Source organism: Poecilia mexicana, unplaced genomic scaffold (genome assembly GCF_051168715.1).
Source record: "Poecilia mexicana isolate PSO_F unplaced genomic scaffold, ASM5116871v1 scaffold_7, whole genome shotgun sequence".
Classification (NCBI taxonomy): Eukaryota; Metazoa; Chordata; class Actinopteri; order Cyprinodontiformes; family Poeciliidae; genus Poecilia; species Poecilia mexicana.
In genome coordinates this window covers 2,874,623-2,888,066 of record NW_028263376.1, presented here as the reverse complement: position 1 = coordinate 2,888,066, position 13,444 = coordinate 2,874,623, and the positions used below count along the sequence as shown (strand labels likewise).

Below are 13,444 nucleotides of genomic sequence, written 5' to 3'. Positions count from 1 at the left end.
ATGCAATGTTTGCCAAGTGCTATGGCCTGTGGAACAAATGTGGAAGATCCACACTTGCAGCAGAGATGGTTGAGGATGTCTGTTCTCTTCAACTTCTAAGGCCAAATAAAACAAGGTGGAACTCGTTGTTCATGGCCGTGGAACGTCTACTCAGGATTTGTAAAGAGAAGGGAGAGGGAGCCTTAAGAGCTATAGCCACTGACCTGAAGGTCCCAATGTAAGTAGGCCTAAGGTTTTTTTCTTAAGTAAAAGTGGAACTGCAGATAAACAAATGACAATGTGAATAACAGCGTCTATAAACAAAAATCACTGGAAATCTATCAGAAATGTCAATTTTCTATTCAGTTTTATAATCCTTGGTTCCATCTAACAAAAATCTGGATGCGTCTTCTTTTTTTGTCAACACAGGTTGAACCCAGCTGAACTTGCATTTCTCACGGAGTATGCTGCTGTAATGAGCCCTGTCGCCCAGGCAACCAACATACCTCAAGCAGAAACCAACGCACAAATGGGTTGGCTACTTCCGACAATTCACCTGCTACAGATTAAGCTCGACAAAGTCAAGTTGCAGCTGAAGTACTGCAGGCCTCTTGTTGATTCTTTACAGTCTGGAATTCAGAACCGATTCGGGCACATGTTCAAGGATGCCGAGCTGGTTGCAGCTGCAATTCTTCTTCCCAAATTCCGAACAACATGGACGAAGGACGATGCCACCATTAAAATGGGTAAGCTTATACATTAATGAGTACACACATCTGCTTCAGCAGTGATGGTACATGTTGAAATGCATGTTGACTGCATTCATGCAGTTCAAAACCATGTCAGTCCCACTACCATGCGTTACTGTGAGCATGGGACACTTCTTTTTACTAACTTCACCAACACACACTTGACACCATCTAAAACAAATTTGTTTATCTTGGTGTTATCAGACCACATGACATGCTTCCAGCAATCCATAGTCTTTCTGTCTCTGAGACCATAAGCAAATTTGCTTAATATGGTGTCAAGCATGTGATGGTGACCAAATGAGAAGTACAAGCAGACAAAGAAGTGTCTCATGCTTAGTCAAGAATGATGGTGGGACAGACTTGGTTTGGGATTGCATGAATGCCATCAAACACATTGGGAAGCGTTCATGCATCAATAAATTTGCTTGTTAGTTAGTACACGAAATAATTAATGTAGGGAAGAAAAAAAATCAAATGCTTTTTTTCACTACTTTAGAGTATGGCCACAACATGGCAGAAAGCTGCATTGTTTAAGTGCTACAACTCTTCTATATTTCTGTATTTCAGGAATTGATTACATCAAGCAGGATCTCGAGGATCCCAACATACAGCCTGGTGATGCGACCAGGTTGAGTTCTTCGGATGAAGATGACTTCTTCTCGTCTCTGCAAGCATCAAAGACCCAAGATTGCGCCAAACAATTTGATGCCTACCTGTCCTGCTCAGCTGACCACATGGATTTGCTTAGGTCCTTTCCTTCTGCCTGCAAGCTGTCTGTCAAGCTCAACACGCCCCTCCCAGCATCTGCAGCATGCGAACGGCTGTTCAGCATAGCAGGTCTTGTGTTCAGCCCACGAAGAGTTCGGCTAAATTCTAGGCACTTTGAAAGCCAGCTGCTTTTGAAGATGAACAGAAGGTTTTACAGTTTCAAGTGATAATGGGGTTTTGTGCAAGGATGACCAAAAGGGAGGTTGAGATTTGGAGGGGAATAAAAAAAAGTCGAGGGCAAAAGTGTAGAGGGGATGGGATGAGGATGAGGGGCTTGTTTTTGCAAAGTGTTTAAGATTTAGTTAATAGGTCTGAGGTGCAATAACAGTACCATCTTTTTTTTTTCCTCTGGTGAGATGTACACCTCATTTCAGCACTGCCTTTTTTTTTTTACGTTTTAACGTAGGTTTACAAAAAGGTCTCCCTCTTCAGATGCCAAATAAGCTGCATTTCCCTCCCAATTCTTTTCTTTTGCATAATGACCAATATAAAAAATATCATTCAAACCGCATTTGCCTTGTTTTACTTTTTACTTATACTTTTCATTACATTACTTGAATACATCCATTTTTACAGTAATTTCCATACTTAAGTACAAGACGTTTCGGATACTTTAAGACTTTAACTCAAGTAACATTTCAGTCAGTGACTTGGACTTTTACCAAAGTCATATTTTGGAGCGGTACCTATACTTTTACTTGACTCTGAGATTTCAGTACTTTATACAACACTGTTTACAGGTGTAAACCCAGCGCGAGCGTCGTAGCGCTCATGTTGCGTTTAAAGGCGGCTCGGAAAAACAGGTTACAACATGTTAACAACGGATTAAACAGTTTTAACTGCTGATAAAAGTGACAGAGGACACAAATATGGGAAGTGTGGAAGCCTCTACTGTATCAAATTCACATAGGAATAACAGAGAGTTGGCCATTCTAAGGTAAAAACCCAGCGCATACAGTGTTCATGTTTTGTTTTTCTTTCATCCAGACAGCTTCCCGCGCCCCCCCTGTAATGACACGGCGCCCCACAGTTTGGGAACCTCTGCGTTAGCTGAACAGATCAATATGCAATGTGTACCGTATCTGACATACATTAAAGATTTTATTTTACCTGAAAAGGCTTTTTACTAAACTGTAATCGTGCTAGCCACGCTAGCACCGAGTACAGTGTATCAAGCCTAGGCACACTCAAACATTTGCCAACAGAAATCACTGATTTCAAAAGTAACCCTCAAAATCATGAATGCCCGACTTACCCAGCCTTGCAAGAACAATAAGCATCAGTGATCTTGTCCACAGCTATATTTATGCTGAGGGTGTGAGGGTCTGCTGTTTTCCTCATCGACCTGTAGCATTTCGCTGTGACACGCACAATGTTGGAGGCATCGCGTGGCTCATACATCTTTATGTCGTCCAAAAAAGATGATATGAACTTGTTGGTTCCCCTATTCATTGTCGTGGCTGATATTTTGTAAAAATCCGGCAGAAATGCTACACTAACCGACTCAGAAATACTCTGCAGAGAGTCAGTCGAAATGAAAGACGCCATGTTTACATAGAAACTAAGCTCCACCAGGCTTTGTTTGTGAGACATGCAGCCACGTGGGATTTTCGAGGGCGTTTCTGGGCGGAGCTTGGTAAGGTCCATTACCTTGTAGGGTCAGAAAGTAAACTACATGTGTTTCAGGCCTTAAAGAGTCTAACATATGACTTAGATTACAACAGTTTACCTAATTTGGAGAAATTACACATGGTTACAAATTTCTTCCATTAACTCCAGCACTTGTGGGACCCAATAAAAAGGCTTATTCTGGTGCACTTAGCAAATCCCCACTTCACTTTGGCATCAGATGGTGCCTGTCTATTTCTACCAAGTAAACAGTGATAATATTGTGGACATAGAGTATCTACATTTCAAGGTATGTTAATCAAACAGGCAGCCAAAATACAATTCATACGTAAACCAAAATTATCATCTTGACGTTTATCTTGATGGGATTTGTGGCTCTTTGAAGGGATCCGAGTCTTCAGGTTCACGTCAAAGAGCCGTTCAAATGATTCATTTCTAAAAATACATTTTTCTAAGAAAAAGTAATCTTATTCCAAATATAGATTTATTTTAATTGTTTTTATGGCTGAGCTTCACTAAAAAGTTGAATCCTCAGTATTAAAGGGGCAGTATTAATGTTTTACAGGCACATAGCACCATTTTATAATCGTCACTATGTTACCTTTAGTTGTTATGAAAATGCTACATACATGATATATGACTGAAAAGAAATGTGACTTTCTAATTTAACGGCTTGAAATGGGGTCTCTGTCTCTTTAAGAAGCTTTTTCTCTTTCTGAAACTCCACCTTCGTGGTAGAAAACCTATTTCGCACCTCACCCTGAACACAACACTTCCACCGCAAAGCATGGTAATGGTGACATCATACTGTGGGGGTGTTTTTCTGATGGAAGATGGATGGAGCTAAATACAGGGTAGTCCTGGAAGAAAACACATCAAGACTGGGAAAAAAGACTTTGAAGCTAGAAGGAGGTTCACCTTCCAGAAGGACAGCAACCTGAAACCACAGCTACAATCATGTGGTTTACATCAAAAAACATGCATGTGTTAAATTGCCAGTCAAGTTGCACATTGAAGTCTCTCTCTCACGCACACACATGCACGCACGCACACACACACACAGACACACACACGCACACGCGCACAGCCACACATGCACGTGCACACGCATACACACACACACACAACCAGTGAGCTGTTAATGTAAATGTTGGTAATTTTACTTGCTGATTAGAGAGTCAGATTAAAGTAATGAAGCAGTTGGATATAATCATCAGTGGAGGTGGGGTTTATTGGAACAGTCCCTGGGAGTCTGGGGATCTCTGGCAGGTTCCTGTGCTGCCGACATTAATACTTAGCTTTTGGGGAACATATTCTGGTGCAAAAATAACACTAATATCTCTAATGTGATCATTTATATCTCTGACCACAGGAGATGTTTAACTGCAGAGTTGTGTTTTTGTAAAACAAAAGTCCAGCCTGCAGGATCTGGTAATAAAAAACAACAAAAAACAAAAACGCTGCAGTGTCATGGAGAACAACAGACTGGGCCAGCCCAATAACAGTTTTATAGGCTGATTCAGTTTGTTAGAGAAGCTCAGGGTTGGTTGTTTTCTTTATGTTTATGCATTCACTGAACTGGAAAGTTATTGGGTTCTTTAAGCATTTCCCCTGCTGATCAGATACAGAGTGGAAAGCAGTTTGTTTACTTCATTTTCTGTGCATTTCTTTTGTTCAATCTCCACTCCAGAATGATTTATTTGGCAAAAACATGTAAAATAAGAAAATTAAGATGATTTAGTTTTATTCTGGCTTCAAAATCTTTTTGTTTTGGTAATATGAACTTGTCATTATGCAGATGATGTCCCAAAACCAAACAATACCAGTGTTTTTAAACATTGCTATGTTGGACTGGATCTGTCAATACATTTCAAAAGTCATCTTATTTTTCTAATTTGAAAGTTCAGAAATCTGGGGTGTGGTGGTGCATGGCTTGGGCACAGCCCACGTATGGAGGCCTTGGTCCTCAACGCAGCTGTCATGGGTTGGCGACCTTTGCTGCATGTCCTCCCCCTTCTCTCATTGCCCACTTTCCTGTCAATTAACTATCAAATAAAGGCCACTAGAGCCAAAAAAAAGTTCAGAAATCTTTTACTATAATTCTTAAATGATTCATTAAATAAGGATTAATGTGTTGAACTATAAATCTACAATAAGTCTTAGTTTTGTTTTGTTTTGTTTTTTTCTTAAATGATGCTGAGTAGGTAATGTAGAACAGGACATAGCTCTAGGAGGAGTATTTATTATTTTATTATATTCCCATTAAATAAAAACAATATACTCCAATATTTCTGGTTTGGCCTACTTATCTTTTTCCAGTTCCTAGTCCTAACTCATAAAACATTGACGGAAAACAAGGAAAAGACACAAAAAGACAATCCAAGAGGATTTTCTGACCAAGTCAGAACAAGCCCTGATCCACCCAGCTCTGTTTGCGTAATCATCTTTGCTTCCTCTGTACACTTTGCTTTATTCACCTAATTCTGTATAAACTTTGTGACTGTTTTTACTCTCCTATTGAACAAGAGGAAAACAAACACTGACTTACCACTAGCCTTTAAGTTGAAGCTTGAATCGATTTTCAAACTTACATTGGTCTAGTTTTCTTTATCTTTTTACTCACAGAGCAGTGTGCTTGTCTTGACTACGTCATGCTTTTACCACAAAATATCAAAAATGTCATAAAACATTATGCTGTAACTAGACCGAGAGTTGCTTTTCAACCATAATAAATGGACCAACATATTTAATGTGTACTGATGAATTTGATTATGTTGCTTAACAAAATATAATGTCTGTGATTCTTGAGAATAGGGACAAAATGGGTTTTAATTTTCCCCAATTTTTTTAAAATTATTTCTCAACCTTATGTATGCAAATATGACAAATAATGTTTTAGAAATGTAAAGATGCTAAGGTGCAGGCTCCCAGTTGCAACATTTTTTTTTTTAAATTACATTTTTAATGGACCTGACCCAGAAATTTGTCATCACCATCTAACAAAAATAAATATAAAATTATTTTTAAAATACCCCATTAGTGATATTTTTACTCAGTTTTACAGACAAATGCTTCTCAAGAAACAAAAGAAGTATTATTTAAAACAAAAAACAACAAAAAGTCAATCTGATGGAGTTGACACAGAACTGAAGGTGGTGACAAACTAGTGAGTAAAATGAAAATCTTGATACATGTGAAGTAATGTAATTTATGTAAAATACATTAAAATGAATTAATTGCACATTTAAGTGAGATTTGTCAACAATTTCACTGAAAGAGTCACAAAAACTCTGATGGAATTGACATTGACGGAGTTGACAAAATACTAAACTACCTCAATTTATATGATGCTATTCTAAAGGAGACCATATTGTACCTCGTCAGGTCCATGAAATCTTTACATTTTACCAAAATTAAGCTTTAATTTCACAAAATTTAAAGTTTTGTAAATTGTCAGTTATGGAGTTGACACATCATGGTTGTGACGAGCAACTTAGGAATAAAACAGAAGAAAAAATTAAAGAATAACATATGCTAACCAGAGCAAACTAGCCCTCTTAGCAAAGGAAGAGAAAGGAAGTGGTCATGGGGTCCTTAGAAGTTCTGGTGGCCCCCAATAATGCCTGAATTTTTTTTTACATTCTTTTTTATGTCTGATGGTGTTGACAAAAACTAGGGACAGATTTCAATGGAGTTGGAAAGTATATAAAATGATTTTTAATTAAATTTATTGATACTTTTATAATTATTTATATTACTTCTTATACTTAATTGTCATAATATATAATTTTAGTATTTCTTTAATTGTTTTAAACTATTATAATGTATTGAGTTCTGCTCATGGACAAGGGATTTTAAAGACACCAGCCACCTACTACAATGTTTAAAATAAAAAAATATTCAGCAAACATCAGGAAAATATACATTGTTGTGCTCACATGACCCAGGTTAGTTTAATCAGATATTTGAAAAAAATATATTTTGTGTATATTTTATTCAAATTTTGTGCTTTATCCATAAGACCTGAGCTCATAAGACCTGATTTGTCCCTATTCTCAAGAATCACTATGCACTATGAACTTCCAAGTTGCTGAAATGTGCTACACAAATCAACTTGATTGATTGATTCAATTGATTCAATGATTGGAACAGTCTATGATAACATATCAATGAGATACATAATTTGTTTTTCTAATTTAATCTAGTAATTTTATTTTATTTTAAAACTACTAGATGGTGGCCATAGCAGACGTACCAGTGAAAGGTTAGTCACTGATTATTCTGATCTGTTTTGAGGAAACAGAGCAAGCCCCATTGAAAATATTATTGATTTGGTGTAGATGTAGGTATTCTCATCTGGTTTATCAGAAATGGAAGCACAGATGAAAGATGAGGCCAGCGGGAAGAAAGTAGGGCAGGAAAAGTAGGGGTCCGAGTACACAACCCTGGGGAACGCCGTGGGATGGAGTTGGTCAGGAGGAGACGCAATTATTTACTTAGATGAACTGCCGCCTGTCTGAAAGGCGGGATCTAAACCTAAATGGCACAGAGTCAGTGATATGGAGGAAGACTCCAGGTGGGTGGGTTGAGTAGCCTGGTTGATAGTGATGAAGGAGAGGTGGGGTTAAGGTAACTTGATAAGGAAGAATATGTTCTTCAGATTGAGTTTTCAATAGACTAACATTTAAAGAGACAAGTCAATTATTGATACATTGATATAGCATTATGTGATGGCATAGCAGTGAAGTGGGCATATGAGACACGAGTTATTAGACAAAATAAGAGGGGGGTGAAGGTTCACTGCAGCTGAGGATGTCAGGCCAGCTTTAGCTTGCTTTCCTCTACCGCTGTCTCCTTTTTGGAAGTCGGTCGGGGTTACCCTCAGCAGAGTCCTGTAGGTGCAAAGCAGGGATTCTTGATGACTTGATCAGACCTGGCAGAGCAGTGGTGAAGGAGCCATCCATGCCAATAGTCTAGAAGCAGAGGACAGGAGAAAGTCAGTCACAGTCCATGGGCTGAAGAACACGAAAACGTGTCATTGTTTAAATATCTGGTTTATTGGAGATTATTGTGACATAAAAGAAAAGCAAGAGGAAAACTAACTTTGCAAGATCCCCTGGATGCACTTAGCAACGCGGAAGACATCTGGAAGACATAATTAGTAAGAGAGAATGGGTTCAAAATAAAATCAAGGGAGATTATATGTCCAAGGTGTGAGGAGAGCAGGTGTCAAAGGGTGCTAATCTGAAGCCATGTGCGCTGTTTAGATGATCCCCCCCATTACCCGGCTGGTTGAAGTCAGATTGCTGGGTCCAGTAAGAGCATGTGATGTGATAAACACAGACAGAGTCTAGCATGCAGCTCCCTGGGCCAAAACACCAATCAGGAGCATATGACACGTATCGAGGGATTCAGATCAACAACAGAGTAGACTCATAGACGCTTTGCTTTCTTCATAACAGTTTTTATCTTTTTGTGATAACATGAAAAGATACTGATGTAGGTTATAATAATGTATAAAAAACAAAAAAAAACAAAACAACCCAAAACATTAGTGAACTCTGCAAGAAAGTTAAATAGTAAAAAACAAGCAACTAAAATGTATTGTTCTTATTTTTGATTTTGATATGATTAATATTATCTTTTTGTTTTTCTTACAATATAAAAAGGGATTTTTTTTTACTTTTTCATTTTAATTTGCTTAAACTATTATGTTTGTTTAAGAAAAATATAATTTTTAAAATTATAAAATTTATATTTTTATAATATTATAAAAATATAACATTTTTATATTTTTATAAAATTTTATAATTGTCTGCGGCTACATTTTTGCATATTTTGATTAAATTAAATGGTAGTAATCAAGAACCTAATGGTAGTAATCATTAACCGATGCTGAAAAGTTGCAAATCATACCTGAATCACGTGACTGAACCCAAGCTCTAGTAGCTTTTCATTTGAGTTGTCTTTCACAAATATCAGAAATAAACTTTTGTAGCCGCAGACAAAAATCTGAGCAAAGAAGACAGTGGGCTTCATATTCCAACTGAGACTGCACTGCTTGCATTCAGAGAAATAATGTCTTTGAAACGACTCATTTACTGGTAGCTATTAAATAATGTGTAAGAAGTCAAGACTAACAAGCGACGCTGCCAAGAGGCGTGCAGAGGAAAAGTATTTATAATAACCTTAGGGAAAAAACACTTACTTTTCTATTCAATGCCAATATATCTTTATAAGCTTCACTAAAACTCCCATTTTTAAAAGAAAAACAATTTCAAAAACACAAACTTTGGTTTGTATAGTTAATTAATTGTTATCGTCACTGATTGGCTGCATTTTTCTTTTGCCTGTAAATTGGAACAAAATCTCAGCTAAATTGATTATCGAAATAATCAACTAGTTTAGTAATTGATTAATAATTAACTGGACAAACTCAGAAATGGTTATTTGCTGCATAAACAACACCTTATAATTATGTCAGAACTGTAAAAAATGTTACATTTGTATTTAAAATAATAAAAAAACCTATTTGTCACTTTCCGTACTTCACCTGACTCAATTTCTATAGTTAATTAATAATTATTTATTAAACAGTAATGCAAAAATGAGTCAATCAATCTATTAATAATTAAATACATTTAGTAAAGAAATGCTGTTATTGCATTTTAGTCAATAAAATGTTTATTTTCTTACACTAAGAATAAAATTTAATCATATGTTTAAATTTTATGTTTAATTAAATCTTTTAATTTATTTCTAATATTGTATAAAGTAAACTGAAGTGGTTAAATAAAAAAATCTGCAGAAGGCCAATTTTCTTATCCAATTAATCAGTTAAGCATCAGAATAATTGATCAGCAAAATAACTATTAGTTTCAGCCCTAACCTCAAATATTACAGATAACAAACATAAGTTAACATTAACTAATGGACATGGGAAACATAGTTTCCTATGTGTGACACTACAGCTGCATTTCCTTTTTCCTGCAGTACCTGCACTACCAGCAGCACTGACGGCACACAGCAACCATCAGACATCCTCGATCTCAATGCGAGTCATCTTCCCAGGAATGAGGCTGTGTGTGTACAAACTGTCTGAAATAAAAACATCAGGGAATCTCATGAAGTACACCTGGATGCTGACATGGGGGTGCAATGAGGAGGTAATCTCTCCAAGCTGTAATGTAACTTCATATGGAGCAGATTTTTTTTTTTATATGCATTGAGCACATCTTGCTCAGCTCAGCTCTGCCTCTTTCCTTCTTTTTCTCTGTGACTTATTTAAAAACTTCTGCTGAAACCTGATAGGTCCAGGTGCTCCTAAGGTCAGTTCAAATGCCGAACCAGTGAGCCACTGCTGCAAAAACAGACTCTGCGAGCCGCCGATTTTAACATTACCGACTATTGTGTCAGTCAACACTTCTTTTTAAAAATTGGTCAAATTATCCCATTTCATTACAGCTAGAAGCTGAAAATAATACTTTCAAGACTGACTAAAACAATTCAAAGACTTTTCGGTGTGTTCGGTGTCTGGTTTCACCATCAAAATTAACCCTTCAGCCCATAACAAACACTATCAGGTGGGAACGCCAGACCTGTCCCCTGTAATTCTCATTCCAGTGAAACCAAACCCGACCTACCACATCTAGACAGCTCAAGCCTTGCAAGGACTGTAATGAAAATCTTGTGACATGTTTAGCATTTGCAGGAGGCAGACTCAGGAGACTCCAATCAACTGCCCAAAACATGCTGAAACAGTGGAAGTGTGTTCTAGTTCCTGTAGTCTTTCTTGTTCCCTTTAGGTTGTCTCCCTGTTTAGGCAAGTCAAATGAACACATGACATCACTAAAGGTTGTAAGTCTAAAAAAGGAGAGAAGGTATGTAAACTATGCCAAATCTGTCAGGCTAAATTCAAGGAACTCAGTGGTCCTTTCAGACTCCAGAAATAAGTTGAAATAGATTATAAGTATCTATTTAATCCTGTACTGTTAATGAAACCTACTTTGTTACACTACTAAGGACTGACTTGATGTCATTAAAGGGGCAGTGTTATGTAAAATCAACTTTTTTGAGCTCTAGATTATGTTATATTCCCTCATGAAAAAAACATACCTGGAGTGTCGCCTTGTCTCTTTGCAAGTGTGTTTGAGAAATCCTTTAATCTCTCATGGCAACCATTTGGGTTATGTAAGGGGCTTGCTCTGATCTCATCAGAGCTGCAATCTCAAGCCAAGTTTCTTCATTACAGAGCACCTCTCTCCTGCAAATCCCCCACTCAGCTCCTCCAAGCTAGCGGCAGCAGCAGTTAGCAAACACCTGCTGCAACTGTGCATCTGCTGACCTTAGCAGAGGAACTACTTCTCAGTGTAACGCTCCAGAGAATGAGTGTTAAAGGTTTAATGGAGAAACATTGCTGCAATAACTTCCTCAAGGCGGAGTTTCAGAAAGAGCAGGAGCTTCTTAAAGAGTATGTATTCAAAATGTTGAATTGCAAAGTCAAATTTCTTTTAAGTCATATTTGATATACATAGCATTTATATACCAACTGAAGGTAACATAGTTACTTGATTGTGCTATTAAGTCACAATCAAGTAACTAAGTAGCTGTCACTAAGTAGCTGGAAAATATACAGTATAACTCTGCCCCTTTAAGGCAAGGCCAATTTTTGGTACAGAAGCAATCATTTAGATGAAAATTCAAGACTAGAGTTATGTAGTTAAAATATCAGGACAGTTTTGGGTCTTAAATAGTCAGGATATTACTTATACTCAAACCATATAGCAGATCAAACACCGCATTTTTTTATTCTTCTCTTTAAATTCCATTTCCTCAATTTTCATTACCAGCTTAATCCTGCTGGGTCAGAGGGTGTCAATCTCCAAGGGTTAGTGGGGCATGGGGTAAAATCTCAGGAGATTGTCAAACAGTCAATGGGCAACTCAAGTGACACACAACATGAAAAACTATCTACAAACCGGATTCCAAAAAAGTTAGGACACTAAACAAATTGTGAATAAAAACTGAATGCAATGATGTGGAGATGGCAAATGTCAATATTTTATTCGTAATAGAACATAGATGGCAGATCAAAAGTTTAATCTGAGTAAATGTAACATTTAAAGGAAAAATATGTTGATTCAAAATTTCACAGTGTCTACAAATCCCAAAAACGTTGGGACACGTAGCAATAAGTGGCTGGAAAAAGGAAATTGAACATATAACAAACAGCTGGTAGACCAATTAACACTAATTAGGTCAATTGACAGCATGATTAGGTATAAAAAGAGCTTGTTAGAGCTGTCAGTGTCTCTCTGAAGCCAAGATGGTGAGAGGGTCACCAATTCCACCATTGTTGCGCAGAAAGATAGTGCAGCAATACCAGAATGGTGTTACCCAGCGTAAAAAAGCAAAGACTTTTAAGTTATCATCATCAACTGTGCATAACATAATCAAAAGATTCAGAAAATTTGGAACAATCGCTGTGAGTAAGGGTCAAGGCCGTAAAACTCTACTGGATGCTCATGATCTCCGGGCCCTTAAAAGTCACTGCACCTCAAACAGGAATGCCACTGTCAAGGAAATAACAGCATGGGCTTAGGAATACTTCCAGAAAGCATCGTCAGTGAACACAATCCACCGTGCCATCTGCCGCTGCCAGCTGAAACTCTACAGTGGAAAGAGGAAGCCATTTCTGAGCAAGCTCGACAAGCTCAGCCGTTTGCACTGGGCCAGGAGTCAATTAAAATGGAGTGAGGCAAAATGAAACTCTGTTCTGTGGTCAGATGAGTCATGATTTGAAGTTCTTTATGGAATACTGGGACGCCATGTCATCCGGACCAGAGAGGACAAAGATAACCCAAGTTGTTATCAATGCTCTGTTCAGAAGCCTGCATCACTGATGGTATGGGGTTGCATGAGTGCTTGTGGCATGAGCTGCTTGCATGTCTGGAAAGGCACCATTAATGCAGAGAATGTATCATTCATGTTCAGGTTCTAGAACAACATATACTCCCATCTAGACGTCATCTCTTTCAGGGAAGACCCTGCATTTTTCAACAAGATAATGCCAGACCACATTCTGCAGCAATCACATCATGGCTACGTAGGAAAAGGATCTGGGTACTGAAATGGCCAGCCTGCAGTCCAGATCTTTCACCTATAGAGAACATTTGGTGCATCATAAAGAGGAAGGTGTGACAAAGAAGGCCCAAGACGTTTGAACAGTTAGAGGCATGTATTAGACATGAATGGGAGAGCATTCCTATTTCTAAACTTGAGAAACTGGTCTCCTTTGTCCCCAGACATCTGAGTGT

The 13,444-nt window shown here is 37.7% G+C and overlaps 1 protein-coding gene across 1 annotated transcript; it reads left to right on the top strand.

Moving 5' to 3' along the window:
- The first annotated feature begins 409 nt into the window (after positions 1 to 409).
- LOC148158236 (uncharacterized) lies at positions 410 to 1,666 on the top strand. The gene is made up of 2 exons (XM_088007564.1): positions 410 to 725; positions 1,299 to 1,666. Exons 1-2 carry the CDS (start codon positions 455 to 457, stop codon positions 1,664 to 1,666), a joined length of 639 nt encoding a protein of 212 aa, XP_087863690.1. The 5' UTR covers positions 410 to 454.
- The last annotated feature ends 11,778 nt before the right edge of the window (positions 1,667 to 13,444 follow it).